This window comes from Siphateles boraxobius, unplaced genomic scaffold (assembly GCF_051911475.1).
Source record: "Siphateles boraxobius isolate OS27281-9 unplaced genomic scaffold, OSU_SipBor_1 68, whole genome shotgun sequence".
Lineage (NCBI taxonomy): Eukaryota > Metazoa > Chordata > Actinopteri > Cypriniformes > Leuciscidae > Siphateles > Siphateles boraxobius.
In genome coordinates, this window is record NW_027509195.1 from 1,060,003 (window position 1) to 1,080,630 (window position 20,628).

The window sequence follows — 20,628 nt, forward strand, 5'->3', positions numbered from 1 at the left end:
CCTTTTATACTTTGAGCAAATGTCCCTCCAGAGGTCTCTGCACGGCCCTGGTTATTATGCGCTTTACAACAGGGGAAATCTTAAGAAGATGAAGCACACTAATCTGTTGAGAAATCTAAAGTATGGAGGAATGATTAAGGTTGGCTTGTAGCTAATAATGGAAGTATAATGTAAAAAGTATTTTCTGGGAATAAATGTGCATAATAGTCAAATAAATAAAAGACAAAAAAATCGAATTAGTTACATGAAATTCTGATTAAATTAAAATGCAAATAACCACCAGTATCAATATTGCTTTTTGAGAAAGGCATTCAAAAAAGATAATAAAGACTATTGTATAGTATAAGTCTACTGTGGCAGAAGGGTAAACCATTATGTACCAGTTACAAAAAGCCAAAATACTGAGCGTTTTATTTCCATATTATTTAATATTATTCCATCATTGACCTATAGTCCACTGTCAGTACCTTTGCAGCTTGTCATTGGGATAATACCAGTATCAATGTGTGTAATTTTATTTAATTATTAATTGAATAATTATCTGCACCAAACTAACTAGTTAATTTGACAGTGCATTAATAATTTTACCTTAGAGGCAGCCCAGTCGATCCAGCCCTTAGCACAGGGGTCCACATTGATGAGAACCAATCCCTCCACCAGAGCAGGCTCATTCAGCTAGAGAATGACAAGACGTGGATCAGTCCATCATTACTGCTAATACTGATTTTACCCCTCAGGGCACCTACTGACTGAGAGGATTAGGAGCATGACTGAACAGACTAATGAGACAGATTCTTGACTTTTTTGTGGTATTGCTACCTATAGACTTGTCTGGGTCTAACTTAAACACATTGTTATTGACCTGGGAGCACAACAATATCACAGGGAACTTGTTGATTTAAAAAAAATGTCAATAGTCAACATAAAATCAAAACTGATTGCATTTACATCCCGAATACTCATTCCCAGTCTTATTGTGCATTAATGCACATTATTTGAAACGGTAAAAAAGGCGAACATGACCAATTTCGCTGGTTATTGGTTAATGTTGAATAATGTTACTAGCCAAGTAGTTGTTTGAAGAGATAGTGTCAAGATGTAAATTTTGTCATCGTCACCCTTTTTTTTTATTTTTCGGATTGGTGTGAGTGTTGCCATCTGTCGGAGCTTGTTTTTGCCAATTGCTGAATCGGTGTTAGAATGTCTGAGAAGAGACGCGACGCGCTGTAATCTGGTGACTGTCGGCATTGGTCTTCATCTGTCGGTGCAATGTGAATTGGCCTTAACCTTAATTTAATAAATATTACAGGACTGGTATTGGGGTAATTGGGATACATATAGATCCTCTCAGGGATTAACTCAGCCAGTAAACTAAAAAGTGGGTGCTGATGATGTTCTGGCCTACATCGTCTTGTTAAATATTCTGTTGCACCGCAAAATACGTCACATTACAGAAGTAAGATGGCTTGAGAAAGCAACAAAGTAAAGCCATGCAGCTTTAACCTCAGCCTAACCTGATATCGACATCAACACCTTAACCAAGTTCTCAGTATGTCAGAGCGCTGACTTACAGCAAGGGCTCACACTTGGTTTTAAAGAAGAACTTCAGCTATAGGATGCTGAATAAATCAAACGTCTTGTGACCGTGAACGTGATGGAAAATGGTTCAGGTTTCACACCTCTTAGCTTTCCTCTCTGAATAAGGCCTATCACTGGAGTTAGAAAGACATGCAGAGAAACGCAAGCATTCTAGGCAGTTCTCATGCATGACCACACGTCTACAGACAAAAATGTGATAACCAAGATGTAATTCAAATGATTTTAAATAGGTTACTCGTGCTGCAGTTAATCTGCTGAACTGCGTAGGCGTGTTTTTTCCAATTGGCCGTCTGATTTCACAGGGCTTGACATGCAAGCGCGTATGTAGCAGAAATTCGATGTGCACTGCAAGCTGTTAGAAGTATGAGAGTGTGATATGCTGGGCTGAAATAATGAAGAAGTGAAAGAAGGCCATGGAAATTTCAGACAGACTTCAGATAATTTTAGGAAAAATACCCTTTATACGTTGATAATAACCAGCAGGAAACACGAGCAAGTGTGTATGACGTCATAATTAATGCATTTATGAGGGTATCCATCTCCAGCGTGTATGTTTCTGCGTAGATGGTGAATGAGGGCTTTGTGTAGGGTGAGAGTGTAAATGCATGTGTGAACTGTGAGTCGCTAATAAAAGCCAGAGTCCAGATGGTTTTACTCCAGACATACTTCAATGATCTTCACCTCTGATGAACTCAACTTCATTCAGCTGCTCAATTAAACATTTAATGGCTAGTTACCACAAGCTACTCCAACGGTTGGTTATTACAACATACAGTGACTAATTGGTCATTATAACAAAATAAAACGGAAGATATTTTACTTACAGCAAGTCTAGAGAGGATATAAGCTCCTGCGCCGACGCCGATACCAATCACACTGTTGATTCTGTTAACGCATTCAAATCATTCATTAACTGGCATGTATTACTAAAAACGTGAACACATGGGATTTATTTTCCTCTAATTGTACTGGATTGAGGACATGTGAGGTTCGGACTCACTTTAGCTGAGTCAGAACTGAGGGCAGCATTTCAGCAAGCTCATCCATGGTGGGGTACTGGTACCTGATGGAAAGAAGATAGAAGCAAGAATGAAAATTGGTCCATCTTTAATTGTTTTGAATTGTAACATTAGCAAACTTTAGGGGGCAAAATAGTTTGTCTACTGTCGATAGCATAGCCTTGTATGAAGCAGAGCTCACACAGAAGTAACAAACCAAGCAGTGTTGCAAAATCTGCACAGGAAAATCAACTGCCTTAAAAACTAACATGAGTTGGGCCGACACTGCCTGGGTGCGACTTTCAGGTTGCAGACACTGGTCATAAAAGCAATTGGTACAACAGATGAGTGAGTTTTCATGGTGGAACACAGTGCCTCATTAGTACACTGATTAGCATGCATTAGCACAGACCAGTTTTGTGACGTTAGGCTTGGATATATTATGGTCTTGAGCCAGAGTTGTTTCTTCGGTAGTCTGTCTTACCCAGTGGGGAAAGGAGGTGCAGATTCTTGCTGGCCTGGAGCATCAACATGGACCACAGCAAAGTGCTGGGTGATCTCCTGCATGTCCTCGAAGTTAAAGAGTGTGTTGAAACATGACTTATCTGCGTAGCAAGAGAACAACACACTTGTTTATTATCACAGACACTCCTCAAACACGTTTTTCATAAATTAATATCAGACAAAAATAAAACACAGATCCTTTGGGTTCAACAAGACATTTTTGAACAACTGTTTTTACCAAATTCAATTAACTACCATCGTCAGTGCCCTGTAAATCAGTTTCCAGGCTTAATGTTGTTTATACAACATTATAATGGCAAATAGTATATATAGTTGTATATAACCTGAAACAAAAAAAAAGTTTGAAAATGTTTATGTATAAGTACTATATGAGGAATTCTTTGCAACCATTAAAAAAGTATGTTCTATATAGTGTGAAATCGGGATGTACTACATTTGTCATGTACTATATACAATGCCAGTTGCGTCCCTTTATGACCATTCACGACTCCTCTCGTGTCCTCATGGGATAGTAATAAGTTATATGGACTTTCGGTGATAGGTCGTCATCCGGGTATTTTAAAGGGACAATGTGTAGTATTTTAAGTATTTTATTATCTAAAATAAATATTTTTATTCATAAGTATGTCCTCGATGGTGTACAAATACCTCTGCCAATGATCTGACTTATCCTCGTAAACAAAGAATTTATTATCTTTATATACATGTGACGGGTAGGTCCACGGAGGCTTCAATGTTATTCCGCCATCTTGTATAACTATAATTGCAGAGAGGGACAAAAAGTACTAGGCCAACGCGTTTCCACAACGCGTTTTCGTTCAGAGTCAGCGTCACGTGACTGACTTATGTGGAGCCACAGGACCGGAGATTGCAAAAAACAAGTTTTAATGTCGGGATAGCTTTTTCCAAGTGGAAAGAGTTGATGCAGGAGAAAGCTTTCAAAAGAAACGCTGAACATGCCTGCTTTCTTCTCAACAAGCTTTTTTTGGCCGCTTCTCTGCCTTTGTAAACTTTCAATTCTATCAAACATCTGTTTGTTCGTTGTCAAGTTCCAGTTTGTTTGAAATAACAAACCTGTTCACCCAAAGGAAAACTCGATGAAGTGCTATTAGAAGACATCCTGTCATGGCTTTTTGGTACATAATGGCTACCATAGTTGCAACACGCATTTGAAAAAGCGAGGCACTGTAGAGCACAATTCGTTTGAATGCAAAATACAATTTCACTGCTAGATGGGAGAAATTCCTACACATTGTCCCTTTAAGCCCATTGTTTTATGAATTCTATGAATTTGAGCATATTAATTTCACATACTGTTTTTCACCTACTATATAAAAGGGAAGTCAGCATATTTGGACGCAGGGTTGGTGTACCTCCAGGAACAGGGCTGAGAAAAACTGATCTAGACCACCTGTCCCCATATTCCTCAAGTAGGTGAACTCTAATGGCACATTCTGAGACTGGAAACTCAGGAAAATTGAATATCCGTGACAACTTACGGTTGAGTCCGATGTCATGATAGGTGAGAATGACCGGCCGGTTGCCTTTAGGGGTCCCTCTCAAAGTCACGTGAAGGACACCGTGAGGATTCTCAATGTCGTGCTCCTGCAACCAATCAGATGATGACATGTGAATTTACCAATAAAAGCACAAAAACTTTGAATAGCTTGCGCGCTCAAAAGTGTGCGAGACGGAGGTGAACGCGAAAAATTAAGTATACCCGGGCCTTTAATCTAGTCACGTGATATGTGAAATCTGACAGGTCGTGCTGTATGGAGGAGAGCAAACACTTACATTTTATAGTTGTTACGTCCTTTGTCCAACTGAACTAAATGGTTTTTATTTCTATAAAAAAGCAGTGCCTTGGTGGCTAAGCAGGGGCGTCGTTAGGCCCTTTTTAGGGGGGCTTCTGCCTAGCCCCCCTAAAAATGTGTGATTTATGTAGGCTACACAAATTAATGTTCACTTCAGTCTTGTTATAATCAGATTCAGCGCGTTCTTCATCTTCAATCCGCAGCGGCGCCGAGCAGAGAGCACGTCAGACACAGAGGACAGGGTGTGTTTGTGTGTGTGTTCATCTGAGCCTCATTGGTCTGTCACTGCTCGTCAATGTCAGAATATTTGAGATGACCAAAGTAGGCTGGCTTTATGTTCACAGACGCTGCTGAGCACAAATTTTAACGGTGCGACTCGACGCGTACGGTCAAGTGTGAGATAAGATGTAAGTAGCTAAACTTAACATTTCATATTTGACTTTTTTTTTATGTTAAACAAATGACAAAAAATAATCAGGCAAACTAATATAGGTTTGTCTAATTTCGCCATTTTGAACTGAAAATAGGCCTATGTAAAGTGAAATATGTAATGTAATAATTAGTTTACTGTCATTGTTAGGGGACAAGAAACATTAACAAAGCCATTTTCATCATGTTAGGCACAAGATTAATAATGAATGTGTACATATTGAGAATATAATACAAATTGTAGCATTTAGTAAATTAAAAAAGCTCAGGTTTAGGAAGGGAAGAGAAAGATGAAGAGACTGAGAAAAAAAGAAAGAGTGATGGAGATGAGGAGAGAGCAGGTATTGACAAATAATCTACTGCCCACTGACATGGTTTTAAAGCTATTTCTTATTCTTTTTTGTCTTAAAAACGTCTTGAAATGCACATCAGAGAAATAAATTTTTTTAACCCCCTACCAACCTCAAATTTAGGACCTCTTTGATTATAAAGCCCTGTCTACGGCCTTGTATTAGGCATAAGATCAATAATGAATGTGTAGCCTACATATTGTGAATGCATTTAATAAACTTTACCTAGCTTTAGTAGCTTTCAGTAAATAAACGCATCTGAGAAAATGATTCATAGGCAAAATCAACCTATCATTTGACCCTGTTTACTTTCTTCACTGACAGAAAAACATTAAAAGCCTATATCAGTCCAAGCTCAGCTTTAGGAAGAGAACAAAGAGAAAAAGAGTGTGATGCTGATGAGGAGAGAAAAATAATCAGCTGCCCACTGACATGGTTTTAAAGCTGTTATCCAAATTTTTTGGCCTTCAAAACATCTTAAAACATGTAGATCAGAGAAATCAAAATATAAAAATTGTCTCAGGGAAACCCGAACCCCCCTATCTGCCCTACCTCACATTTGGGACCACAGTGATTATAAAACCCTGCCTTTGCATGGTAATGAAACTGGTTAATAGTGAGCATTAGATCCTTAACTAAAGTGTTAGCTTTTTTTATAATTTAAAAAAAAAATCATACCCTCATTGGGGGCTTAGCCCCCCTAAAATGAAAATCCTAGTGACGCCCCTGTGGCTAAGTAATGTAAACCGGTGTGTGGCTCTACACAGAGGAATACTGAGTAACACAGGTAACACCGCCTACCAGAGCAAGCCTATCAGGCGCAGGCTCACAATTAATTCCTTCATGTTTTTTTTAGCCTGTTTCCAAACAAATTAATGTCAATGTCAGTCACCCTCTTGCGTTTCATTGTGGTGTAGGTTTTGGACCAACGCTGGTGCTGTTTGTTGTTGCACATCACCACAACAACCACTGCATTATACGTCAAAGTAAAAAAAAAAAAAAAAACTGCCGCCTCGGACAAAATGGACACCTCAGCTACAAGATCACACAAACAGGATGAGGTTTGAACCACAAGAATGAGGTGAGAGGCTAGCAGCACAATTTAGACTCGTAAGAACAGAAGAGCAGCAGGTCCAGCTCTAATCTCATTCCACACACAGCGGGAGGTTTCATTTTTCTGGATAGATTTGCCTGCGGGTTTACCAAAAGCAGCTCTGAAACACGCCATGGGAGACTGATATTGTTTTGATGGAAACCTGCAGACTGCACACACACTTAACACAGAAACACACAAGACCTTAATGACCTTAACTGACGGTCATTATGCGCAGGCGCATTCGTTAATAAAAGGCAAGAAGAGAAAGCTAAATAATTGATCTCATAGTTGATGTTAACAGACACAGGTAATGTCTCTGATAGTGATGTCTTAAGCAGGAGAGCTAGAAATCATGCTAGCAGCTGACACCTGAAGCAAACCACAGCAGCACCGACTGAAGGCAGCAGATTTAAAAATAGACAAGGCGGTTAAGTTTGAGTGTGCACACACACATATTGCTCTCCATGACATCTCATGTTCGGTGATTGTTTGTCTGATCTCTTGATGTATCATTCAAACAGTCTTCAGAAACAGGTGTTTCTACAGTGGCACCATTTCTACACTGGACGTGAGCAGCCCTGACAAAAAAGGATCATTCCCCTTTATAATCAAAGCTGTGTACAATGGAAACGGCTGTTGCAATGCGTAACAATGCTGCATTTATTTGATTAAAAAAAAACCCCAAAACAGTAATTGTGAAATAGAATTACAATTTACAACAATAATTTAGTATTTTAGTATATTTTAAAATGTAATTTAATCCTGTAATGGTAAAGATGGTAATGAATTTTCAGAAAGAAACCTTTCTGATTATTATTAATAATGTTTAAAAACAGTTGTGCGACTTATTTTTCTGGAAACAGTGATTTTTTGATGAATGGAAAGTTCAAAAGAACAGCATTCATTTTAAATAGAATCTTTTGTAACATTATAAATGTCTTTACTTGAACTATGCATTGCATCCTTGCTGAATAAAAGTATTAATTTGAAAAAAATAAAAAATAATAATAATAATAAAAATATATAATACATATATATACACAGACATGCATACATGCAATAGAAACACTGTTTAAATTTGTTTTTAATTAATGGATACTGTTACAAGTCATAAGTACTTCAACCAGCCACAACCTGATCACTTCTGATGTTGCGTGGTCACTTGCTAAGTTGAACATATTGCAACAAATAGACTCAGTTACTAAGACAACATTACACCACAACAGTCAACCACAAGCAGCAGGGCAGAAATGGAAAAGTAAGCGGTTTGGTTGAAGCAGGTACAAAAATGGCCAAACACTAACCTTTTAAGTATTTTAACCACAAATCATTGGGCAGGAAATTATGCACTACCTACTATACTATACTATACTATACTATACTATACTATACTAACCCTACTATAGTGAATATTTTGTATCACAATAAACTCAAACAAACTGGGAGACATTTTCAACTACTCATGAACTGTCTGAAGCCTATAGTCTGAACATTAAGAGGAAGAACACTGATTCTTCTTCCTGTAAAAAGCTGTCTGCAAGTTTACCCTCATGGCTTGAATATTCAAAGAAAGCAAAGGGGAAGGCTATTCCATGCCAAATTACTTTTATCTAAAGTATTTCTGCAATTCTTGTTAATTTCCTGACCAGTGATTTGTTAATAAAATGGTTAAGGCCATTAAAAGACCACTAGGCCTAAATATTTTGCCACTTTTTGCTTGCTGCATTTTATTTTTTATTTTTTTCACAGTAGTGTAGATGTAGTTGTGCCTGAGGGCAGCTCAGAAATGTGTCATGGATCTGTCAAAGATCAGCACTCGGATAAGATGGTAGAAAGAGAACTTGACAAAGAGACTGGGCAGCTGTCAGTGTCATATCTGTTGCAGAGAAAGTCCAAATCTGCTCCAATCACAAGTAGCTGTCTCTTGTTGGTCTGTAAACCGCAAAGACACTTTAGATCATGACACTCTTAAATCTACTACAAAATTACACTGCTATTCAGGGACAGGCAATAAAGGTGGTTTAGATCATACTTTCAGATTGTATGAGATCATATTTTGTTTATTTAAAGGTAGGGTAGGCAATTTTTTTCATAAACACTTTTTGTTATTCTGGTTTACAATCTCTTTACATCCTGACAGCAATCAATAATAGAAGTCTAAATATATATATATTTTTTAATTACATATCTCTTCTGTGGAAGTCTCAGGACCAATACATGTGTATCCAGTCATTGCATTTGGTCCATTGTGTCCTACTTGCCGGTCAACATATCCATTTCCATACGGCACCTGCTCACGTAGACATCGCACGTCATCAGCGCATTTCATGAGGCTATGCAGAGTTGTAGACAGACAGTCACCGAGCGCCACAAACAAACAGCAGCCACCTTTAACAGTTCCTCCTGAACCAAAACACTGAGCTTATGTTGCGTTCACACCACGTCGTAGCACCATGTCATCAGGGTTTAGCTTCTGTGTATTTGACTGATCTTCTATTGTGCTACAATCCATCACACTCTTTAAGGTTACAAAACTCTACCTAGAAAGTCCACTAAAGGAGGAAAATCGTTTGCACATTTTGCTCCTAAACTCTGGAATAGCCATCCTGATAATGTTCGTGGCTCAGACAAATCTCTTTATCCAAGCATTCACATATTACATCTTATAACCTTGTACTCCAGTTATATCAGATGAAATGCACATGATTATATTTTGCTTGAAATGTTATGAATAGCAGCTACGCTAATTATTTTTCATTTGCTTTTCGGTTTCTACCTCACGATGGATTTAGAGATTACGCCTCTTACGAAAATTTCAGATGCCCAAACATGCCCGTGAAGAGAAGACGCCAACTCCTACGAGGATTTCAACTGAATCAACATGCACCACTGACACATTTTATATATTGTAATCATTATGATCACAACTTGTTATAACTGCTTTAATAAGATCATTTGTTCTGCCTAAATGAATACCTGATGTTAGCTAACTGCATTATTTGTATTATCTTAGAACTGTACGTTTCTGGATATATGGACTTTACTTGGACACAGTCCCCTCTGATAACAAATTACTCTAAATTGTAATGTAGAAACATGCATTTTCTGTAAAGCTGCTTTGAAACGATATATATTGTGAAAAGTGCTATACAAATAAATGTGAATTTAAAAGCAGTCAAGTCAGGGAGGTTAGTAAACCTGTGCGTAGCTTCTACAAGACACAGATTTTATTTGTGTCTGTTCAAACGTAAAGCAGTAAGAATGTGATCTAAATGGGCAAACTGACAATCCCAATGCAACTACTTAGCTCAGCATCATGCATTATACTGATGGAAAATGCAATACATTGATACTGGAGAAGCATGCATAGTTGTATTTTATTCCTTTCAGCTTGCCAATAAAATGACCAATATTTGATTTAAGTTGGTGTCATTATTTGATATTCTATAACGCATTTTTTGAAGGGAAGAAGAGGGATTGGTGACGGCAGCCAAAAAGTTGCTACAAAAGGTAGAACATATTACAATTATTTTACAGTAGATTAACAATGAATATCATCTATATAGTACGTGCATAATATCACCTGGAATATGTGTTAAGTAAATCAATTCATTATTATTAATTATATAATACTCTTCACATAGCATATACATTTCTTTACATTTATGGATTTGGCAGATGCTTTTATGCACAGCGACTTGCATTACATTCAATCAATACATTTTTATCAGTTGCATTCCCTGACAATTGAACCCATTGCTATCACCGTGCTCCACTGTTTAAGTAACACTAAAGCATCTCACACACACGCCTCCCTTTGAAACTACAGACACATGAAAGCACAAGATAAAGCACACACACCACACGTAAACAACCGTCAGACAAAAGGCAGATAACGCCCATCGTTCACCCACACTACCTACGCTAGACACGACTCGAACTCCAGCACTCATGCACAGGCGTGAGAGCTTGAACTGTTCATCTGCAAAGTTCCCGCTGGTGCTTCAGAGGGAAAGCAACAGGCTACTCCGAGACAAAACACACTCTTTCTGTTAACACTCACCACGGCAGTCACTGCACAGGAAACCTGGTCGATGTCCAGCTCTGCTGTCATGTTTCATCCAGCGATTGCAGAACAGACGGTTCTCCTGTTCCCTCTTCTCACTCTCCTCAGAGAGAGGGGCGGTGGCAGGAGGTTAGGGAGGGGACAGTCGCGATTAAGAGAAACAAGAGAGATAGGAACAAGACAACAGGGCAGCCCGTTGCTTCGACACCCACCGATAACAAATAAAATGTCTTTTCCCCCTCAATAGCAGCCGACGTTGCAGGATAAGAGAGGGATCCAAAGCAAAGCAGACGTATAAATGCCTGGAGAGTGTGTTAGAGAGCGATGAGTGTTAGATATGGAGGGCACTCAAGCGGCTCTAATTGGATTTACAGGGTCAGGTGGAGGGGGTGGGCTGTGTAAACCTCAACTTCTGTTTCAGTGTGCGAGTGTGCAAGTTGATGAGGGTGATTATTAGGAAATGTAATTAATAGAGGAGGATAAATCAAGTGAGAATCCAAAAGTGAGAATGTCTAGTGAACAGAACACGTGGTAACATCCAAACTGCTGTTGTCATAGTGACAGGAATGGACAACTCCATATGGCGACAATACATGCACGAATATCTCCAAATGTCTACGCTATTGCGTTTCAAGACAGAAAATCTAAAAGGAGAATGCATTAAAGGTACTGGTGTGGGAAATGTGTTTGTCTTCCACAGTGCAGAGTTGGTTAATCCTGAGCTTAACCTCCTCTGGTTTTCCCGTCCGGAGAGCGCAGCCTGGCTGCAGTGCTGGGGAACTGTGCTGAGCAACGAGGAGGCGGTGTTTCCAATTGCAAATTTCGAATGAGTTTCCTACAGGTGTGAGATTTCTTAAACCTATCCGTTCTGCTGTTTGATAATGTCAGAGGTTTAGCATTAGGATACAATACCATTTCTGCATCCAGAAGTTACAATGATATTTTTAGGCACTATATCACTCCCTACGATGTCGTAGTTCCCAACACATTTAGGAGAGCAATAAGTTTCCAAAGCCACGCCTCCTCCAAAACACAAACGCACACAGCAAAACGTCTGCAAATCGTAAAAAGTACATTTAAATAAAAAACAAAAAAACTTTTTCGCAGGTCATTTAATATTAATGAAATAAAAGGACACTAAAGAGTATTCAGAGTACACACACAAGCCTCCAGGAGCTCAGCTGTTTTTGGAAAGACTCGGTACAGCGTATCTGTCTTTTATAAATCTAATAAAACTAAAGACTCTTCAGTGATATGAAGGATGCAATGCCACTCTATAGGTACTCAAGATTAACATGAGATTGGCAGAAACTGTGTGTGTTATTTTCCCTTTAAATACACTTTCTAAAGTGCACATTGCAAGTTTTAAGTACATTTTAAAGCAGATTTAATTATCTTTTGTCCTGCTTTAAAGTAGTGCACATATTTGTTGACTAACACACTAAAATACTTAATTATAGTTGCCATTAAATTTTGTCCGTCCAAAATTGATGAGTACAGCTTATTTCAGACAAATTGCAGAAATTAATCAATATACAAATATCTATTTTACATGATTTCAAGTACCTCAAGAAAAAAAATACTTCATGAACCTTGAAAGATATTTCAGCAATTTGTGTTGTTTTTTGATTTAGTTTACTCAATGTTACTACCAAACAAACACTTTCTTCCATTTTCAGCGGACAGATTGTACGCTGTGTTGCCTTTCACATCAATGAAATATTGTCATAGTATGAACAAATACTACTGTCATTCACATATTTACTGTTCGATATAACCTGATGTGGAACACCTGAGTGTTCACAGCATCATGCTGCAAGAGTCAACCTACAAGGAAGATGTAATTGACCTAGATCATCAGATTGTGTACCTTACAATTCAATAACAATGCATAACAAATGGTTTGTAAAATAGGCCATCTTAGATCATTAGTGGCGTGCAACAATTCAGCTGCTCTGAGATAAGCACCTGATGCTCACAGATGATCCAGAGAAATGGGATACACCAGAGTTTAAATGTTACATTAAAAAAAAAGAGTCTGAATACTTGTGTCAATGTGGTATTTCAGTTTTTTTCTTTTTGCAGTTCATTATGGCGTATGGAGTGTAGATTGATGTGCAAAAATAATTGGTCACACTTTATTTTAAGTGTCTTTAACTACCAATAACTAGAGATGTTACGGTTCGTGCGCAGAAGAAACATGGAGTCACAGCGCGCAGCGTTCGCATTGGATTGAATTTCAGTTACTATGCGTGTGAAGAACATTTCATAGTGCTCTCTACTCCAGTGTTGTGATCTAACAGACACCCGGAAGAAAGTTACATGATTTAGAAACAGCAATAAACTCCAGCAGGATAAAATCCTTTTATGCAAAACCATAGACCTTTATCTACAGATCAAGTATAGGCCTAATAATAGAATCATTGAATAATCTTGGAGAGAGTTTCATCGTAACTGAACGCGACACGCTCAGCGGAGAGAAGAGTTCATGTGAACTAGAATTTACCGACTTAAATATTCATCTGTACCTTAAACCATGGAATGGGTTTAGATCCCTTATAATACAGTGCAGTGTTTCAGGCAAAAGGTTGAGGAACCCTGGTCTAAAACACTGTGATCGTGGCTCCGATACTTCAATTTTTGCCTGGATTGATATCGGTCAGACAAGACCAATCCAAATCCGATATTGTGCCTATACCATTCTGTGTTATTGTTAAGCCCCAAAAAAAGGCAGAAAAACATTAATAAGCACCACAAAGTTTATGTGCACTAAATTTTGACCAAACGGAGGTTAAAAACTGAAAGAAACTGTTCTGTCAGTCATGTCCAACCTCCTGAAGCAAAACACAGTCACGTACAGGTGAGAATTAAAACTGTTGCCGTATTGTTCCATAATGCTGTTTAAAGAGTAGACAAATTATGATTTTCATTGACACAATTACTGTTCTGATAATAACCCTCTGTTGATCCGACTATCTATGGGCGGCATACAAAAATGAGGAATAATCTTTCGTTTTCACGAAAGCCCTGGAGCTTTTAAAATGCTTTTGGTAAAAAATTAACATGAATTTCTCGGTCCAAGAAATACGGAGAATGAGTAAATATTGTTCATTTGTGTGTACATATACTACTGTTACTGTAACAATAAAAAGAAGGTTGAAAATCTGTGGTTACACTTTAATGTGCACGTTGTATTACATTTTACTTATATTTTAAAATACCTAACATATATTACAGCTGTAATGAAATTTCAGTAATTATCTATAAATGAACTGTTGACCTTTTTCTTATCCGTTAACCCACCCTTAAACCTAACTAACCACAAAATCTGTCCCTAACCTCACCCGTATCCCACCTCAATAACAAACAAGTGTTTTGCAATATAACATGAACACAATGAGTACATTGTCCTTTTTTATGTATATACATAGTAGTTAAAGACACCTAATGATAATGATAAATGATAAAATTATAATGATAATGATATCATTATAATGATATAATGATAATGACTAATGATAATGATAAAATCATTTTAGCATAATTCTGCAACAAATTTTTTAAAATAATTAAGAGGTCTGAATACGTTCTGAATGCACTGAAATGACAAATTACCATGATCTCTGATGGAAACAGACCTTGAAGACAATCAAACACAAACCACCATAAGTAAATATTATATCATCATTCCTTTTGTTCCTGTAATAAAATCACATCAACATTCCGTGATGCAAATTTCCAATCACTCCAACCCTGTTTGAACAATAAAAACTCGCAACAAAAAGCCTGTGAGCTGCAACAAAGGCCATGAGGATCACAAGCACAAGAGGAATACAACCTGCATAATGATCAAGAATGTAAATGATCCTGATCTTTGAACATACGAACATAACCCAAAAAGATGGGTTAACCCTTGACATTTCAGATGGTGTAACCTTGTCCCAGGATGCACCTGAGACTCTGATGGATGAGTGAGTGGGGAGAACAAGGATTTCCCTCCGATTACAGAGTGCAAAGAAAGCCCCCCGTGCAGCGGCCCACGCGTGTACACCCCAGCCCTGGAACACACCCCTATCAGTGTAACTGTACGCAGGAGTGTGTGCTTGAGAGCGGCCACATCAAGCAGCAGGTGTATCCTGCCACAGCAGCAGTTGAGGATGCTCCAAATCTGACACGCTGTCAGACAGAGATGAGAGAGCCAGAGAGGTTTGATCTCAGACATTAAAATGTCAGCTCCGTCTCTTCAGTGTTTGACAACTACAAAACAGTGTGTTAAAAGAGAATGCAATACTCTTTATGACCCACAGAGGGCAGCATACAGAACCACACTACAGTACTGAACTTTATTTTCAGCACAAAATGCCTATTGCTGAAAGTGTACTTGGCAACACAAAAAGGTTAATTTAGTTAACATTTGGTAATGGATTAAGTATCATGAACTAAGACTAAAAAATGCTTTTGCTATGCTCTGGCCAAAAGACTGCTTAGGCCTAAACATCATTATAAAATAGATATTATAATACTCACTGGCCAAAAATTAAGGTCATGGACATATTCTAACAGTATTGAAATACCTTGTAACTTATTAACTGTAGTTTAATTTCTCTTTCAGGAACTATATCTTCTGAAGGAAGTAGGGATGATCAATTACAGCAAAAATCTTAATTCACGTTCATTTTAGTCAATACTGAGTTCATGGTTATTTAAAACAATTACTCATTAACTTAATGTATTTTTTAAACTTTATAAATAAATGGTTTAAGCGAGACGAAAAATCATTTGCCTGATTTAATACAACATTTTATTCCTAAAAAAGAAATGGTGATTTTTTTTTTCTGGCTCTTTCAGGCAGTATTTTCTGAGTTATGGAAGGATAAAAAGAGATATCCAATCCCCCTTTAGTAAAAAGCCTGTGAATCCATTATGTCAAAAAGAAAAAAATTAAAAAGAATTTTGAACCTGACTTTATACAACGTTCAAGATTTTGTTCTAGAGATGTAAGCAAATGAATGGAGATTTAATTAGATAATGCCTCGTTTTGCCAGATGTTTGCAATTCTTAATGTAATCAATCAACTGGCTAGGAAGTTTGGTGATACAGTAGTTTTTTTTTTACCGTATTCACCTGGGGTGTTAACAGTCTTTCAAAAGCAATAAGGCACTCGAGATTGTTATTGTGGGGGGATTTGGCACAGCGTGCAATCTCTCGTACCTTATATCACCAGCTTTGTGAATTACATAATTGCTGCAAGAGATTAAACTCATAACCCGTAAACATGTTTTTGTGTTTACGAGCAATAGAGAAAGAAAAAACCTGTAGCATACAGCAGATACGATGGTAATAATGAGAGTAAATGGTCATCTCTAGTACCTGTCCTTTTCCGGTAGAGTGAGCGTCACGCCTGACTAAACACATCCGCTTCCCCGTGTGCCATCTGACCCAATGCCATATCCCTACAGAACCAATGCTGTGTCATCAGCTAGACACTGCTCGCATAGCTACTGATGCTGTTTGCTATTTGTTTGGCTAGAAGACCAAACGGCATTAACAAAACAGATGTCATTTAGGCTCATTTAAGCATCTCATTCAAAAAAAATCTGAAACATACTGTACAAATCGAGCACAGAACCAAACATAATTCTCCACGTTGTGTGATAACAGCTTGTCTGTTCCATGTATTTACACTGCCCTCTTCTGGAGAAGCGCAACAGGCGTCAGCTTACATCATCCACAGAGACCCATTCACATCTGGCACTCAACCACCACACCGTCTCCATAGCAACTGCTTTTCATAACGCTGGCAACTATAAAAGCTAAGGAAAAGATCAGGCATTATGGGGCTTCAGGGAACCGTTCAGCCTGGACTCTTTCAGGCAGAGTTTAGTTGCTAAAGATTTATTTTGGTTCATTTTTAAAGTAGTTTCCTCTTTCTCTCTTCGGAGGAGTTCTGAGACGTTATGTTATGTAATAGTTCAAGTCCTCCTGTTGCATAGTTACCAGCTCTAGTAGAAACCCGATAGAAAAAAAGATAAACTTTTACATTGCAACACGGAAGAGCACATGTACAAAAACTATGGTTCACGACTCTATTTACCCATCTCTCCTAATCATCATCCTTGTCTATATTCCATTCTTATGTCTAGTATCACACTCAGCATCCTCTCAGGATTGTGAATGTGTGATGATGACGTAATTCTCGCCTGAGATGTACCTGGCGAGGTTAAATTTAAACCTATGAATGGTGGCATGATCCTCGCTGGTGCACATTATGACAAATTACGGTGTAATTCACCACACTCTAAAGATACTCCAAATGAGACTCAGTACGAGTGCTGAACCTCAGATAAGTCTTTTTTCAGGGAGCTGAAAGACCTTATAGTCTGATAGTCAACGGATAAGAGAAGTTCTGCAATACCAGGGGTTTAGGCAAAAAAAAAGAAAAGAAATGAAAAATGCAAAAACATTTTTTTTGTATATCTGAAAATATTTTTTTATATTGGCGGCATCACACATTTCAGTTAATAAAATGTGCAAATCATTAGGGGTCTCGAAATTAATCGTTTCTACGATGCATCGCGATGCAGACGAGGACGATTCGGTTATCGGTTCAGTAATAGACCATAACCGGTTATAATGTAGCCTACTGACGCTTTTCTGACATCATTTGTCACGTATGTGCTTTGTCGTGATACCATACACTGGCAGAGGGAGGCGAGATGTGTGCGCATAATTAAAAATGCTCCAGCTACTTTAAAAGCCTACATCTTGACACATTTCGGCTTTTATGAACAACCTGGTAAGCACGACCTGGAGAAGACACGCGCTGTGTGCGCTCATGTCACGCACATATAGAATGGGCAGAGGTAATAGCTATATTAACTTGTTAAACAATGTTAGCCGTGTTCACCCCGAGCTGTTACGCCTGGCAGAGCCGGACTGCTTTAGAGTAAGTGAATGAGCATCAATGTCATCCGAATCCGCAGCCTAAACAAATAATCCGGGTGCCTCAATATTGCTATCTGATTCAAGTATTCGCTGCCAGCCGATGGTGAAATTACAATTATTCTGTGTTGTTACGGGTGGTTATAAATGATCGTCATCTTCAACAGTGAACTCTCGACGGTTGATGCGCGCGCCTCTAATGGTGACATATACACTGATGAATGAGCGCTGCTTTTAAATAAACATTTCTTTAAAACAAAATTGATTTGATAAAATTTTATTTTCTTAATGGCATAAACAGGCCTTTGAAATTCAAACTGGAATGTCACTGTTTCTGTCACTGCGACTTCCCGAACAGACGAACAGAAACGCACGCGCACGGATTACTTTTAAAGTAAATTTGAAAATTGAGGATGCGGTGCATCGAAATGCATTGTGATACCGAATTGAAGTGAATAGATGACATGATAATCGTAACCGAACCGAACCGTGAGACCAGTGTAGGTTCACAGCCCTACAAATCATGCATTAGGCTATATAACCAAGAAATGATACAAAGAAATTCCTGTAAAACAGTAAAAAACGAAAAAACGAAAAGAAAAAAAACCCCACAACCAGTAAAATAAAATATAAAGAAACTTGGGGATGTGTATTCACTGAAAAAAAAGCAAATAAATCAGTCAATCAATAATCATAGTTTTATGAGCAAACCATCACTTTAAGAAAATGGGCATTAAAATGACACTTATGCTAATTTACTATGTAAAAACCATAAAAATGAAACAAACAAAAATACATTGGTGGCTAATATTTTAGATGTTCCGCAAAAGTTTGGTCATTTTCTGGAATTTGCAAAATGCTGTGTGGAAAGTCAAAATGGTTAAATCTAGCTAAAATCACTTGGTATGGCATCTCCTCTTGAAGGGGGACGGAGAACACTTTTACTCGTCTTGAGAAAATCCACATGTCACTTAGAGCCGTGACACACCAAGCATCTGTCGGGCTGGTTTTGCAGTGTGTTCCACACGTCGACTGACGTCAGGGGTAGTTCGCCCGATTCAGCAAACGCGTAAGAGAGATCACTCTGATTGGCTGTTCAGTTTAGCGAACGAGTCAGTACACGGGAATAAAAACAAAAGTGATGAAAGCGAGCAAAGTCAACATGGCACAGACAGAAGGCTTTTTAATTTTATGTCACCTTACCTGAGCATTCAAATATTTCATAATAACATAAACCGCCTGCTATGAAGAAAGTGATCAGAATGATTGATATTCAAAATGGTAAGCAGGCGCCGGTTTACGGTTTGTATATCTGCAGAGCTAATTACGGTTTCCATTTTTGAATGATGATAATAGACTGCTGCTACAGACCGTTATTTCCTTACACGCAGGTGCAGAACTAGTTGACAGTCAGCTGTAGTGTTTCTGGTTTGTTCTAGAGCAGATTTTTGTCAGATGCAGCTGACGTGAGGAAACAACAAAGTCGGCTTTGGAAGCCAGTGGTTATTTGTCGTTGGCTTGGTGTATCACAGCCTTTAGGACTTGCTTTTTCCTGGGTGAAATTGGACTACAACTGCTCTACACCTGCTAGGGCTCAAATGTCAACCTGATCAGGTTTAAGACAATGGAGAATGCAGAGGACAATGAATAATGAAGAGCTGGTGAGCAGCTCTGACAGCAATGTGCTGCTATCTGGAAAAGATACAGCCTAGGGTAGGAGAATAAACACAATCGAAATGAGCAGTCAATTGTGACAAAACCCTAAAAAAAATAAAAAAAGAGGTAAATATCAGGACAAGGGAAGGCCATAGTCTTGAAGGAGAGCGATTCTGAGTAAATGGTGTTCTGCACCGCCGGGCTTCAACATCATTTAAACCAATTATAGGCAAAATTGTGTGATTCTATAAGGGCTTCAGGATCGGTTGGAGAAAGAGGTTTCCCTTAAAGGAGAAAATAATAATTTAAAAAAAAATGAAGCGAGAAATTATAGTGGAATAGGCATATGATAATGAAGCCTGCTAAGATCCTGAGTCAAATCCTGCTCCTCAGCTGATAACACACATAGCACCTCAAATCACCACCCACAAACCCTCCCACACACCCACAGAAAAACAAAGAGACACAAGAGTGAATTTACAGGTCAAGAATCTTTCACCATCACACAGTGCTGGGAAATAAAGCAATAGTGCATGAGTAGATTAATGACTGTGGGTGAATGCTTCAGGAGGTCATATGGAGTACATGAAGGTCTAATGATCACAAGAGACTCTTACCTGACAATCAAAGTCCTGGAAGTTCTGTCCATTCTGTGTGGAAAGAGCGACAGAGAAGAGAAGAGAAGAGAAGAGAAGAGAAGAGAAGAGAAGAGAAGAGAAGAGAGAGAAAGAGATCAGCTGTGCTAGTCTGAAGGGTTAAGCATGTGACATTAAAATGTCAAATCATGTAAGACACATGTCCCATGTTACACCTGGCATTAACATCAGTCACAGAGCTAATCACAAGCAGACCACAGGCACAGCTTTACACTTCCACGTGCCATTAATATACAGAACATTAACATTAAAGGAGTCCTATTATGCCCTTTTACGAAGGCTTGATTTTGTTTTTGGGGTGTACTAGAATAGTCAAGTTTTCATGCTTGATTGTTCAAATAAACACAATTTTCTCACATATTTTACATTATTACAGCAACTCTTTCCCCGGTCTGTCTCGAACGCATTGTTAGTTCGTGTTTTGATGAAGCCACTCCTGAAATACGAAATGTGCTGTGGTTGGTTAGCTGGCTCAGTGTGTTGTGATTGGCAGCGCT

At 38.4% G+C, this 20,628-nt stretch overlaps 1 protein-coding gene across 7 annotated transcripts in view; it reads right to left on the bottom strand.

Moving 5' to 3' along the window:
- ndrg3b (ndrg family member 3b) overlaps window positions 1-20,628 on the bottom strand; it is a 93,020-nt gene that overhangs the window by 14,283 nt on the left and 58,109 nt on the right. For 4 of the 7 annotated variants that reach the window (XM_077214141.1, XM_077214137.1, XM_077214138.1 and 1 more), the window contains exons 3-8: window positions 20,093-20,125; window positions 4,622-4,727; window positions 3,082-3,202; window positions 2,600-2,662; window positions 2,424-2,484; window positions 589-675 (exon numbers count right to left, since the gene is read on the bottom strand). In XM_077214141.1, coding sequence (XP_077070256.1) covers window positions 589-675; window positions 2,424-2,484; window positions 2,600-2,662; window positions 3,082-3,202; window positions 4,622-4,727; window positions 20,093-20,125 — 471 coding nt within the window. Of the gene's footprint in view, window positions 1-588; window positions 676-2,423; window positions 2,485-2,599; window positions 2,663-3,081; window positions 3,203-4,621; window positions 4,728-10,874; window positions 13,169-20,092; window positions 20,126-20,628 lie in introns of those variants that run through there. The other 3 variants (XM_077214142.1, XM_077214143.1, XM_077214140.1) reach the window with 3 other exon arrangements.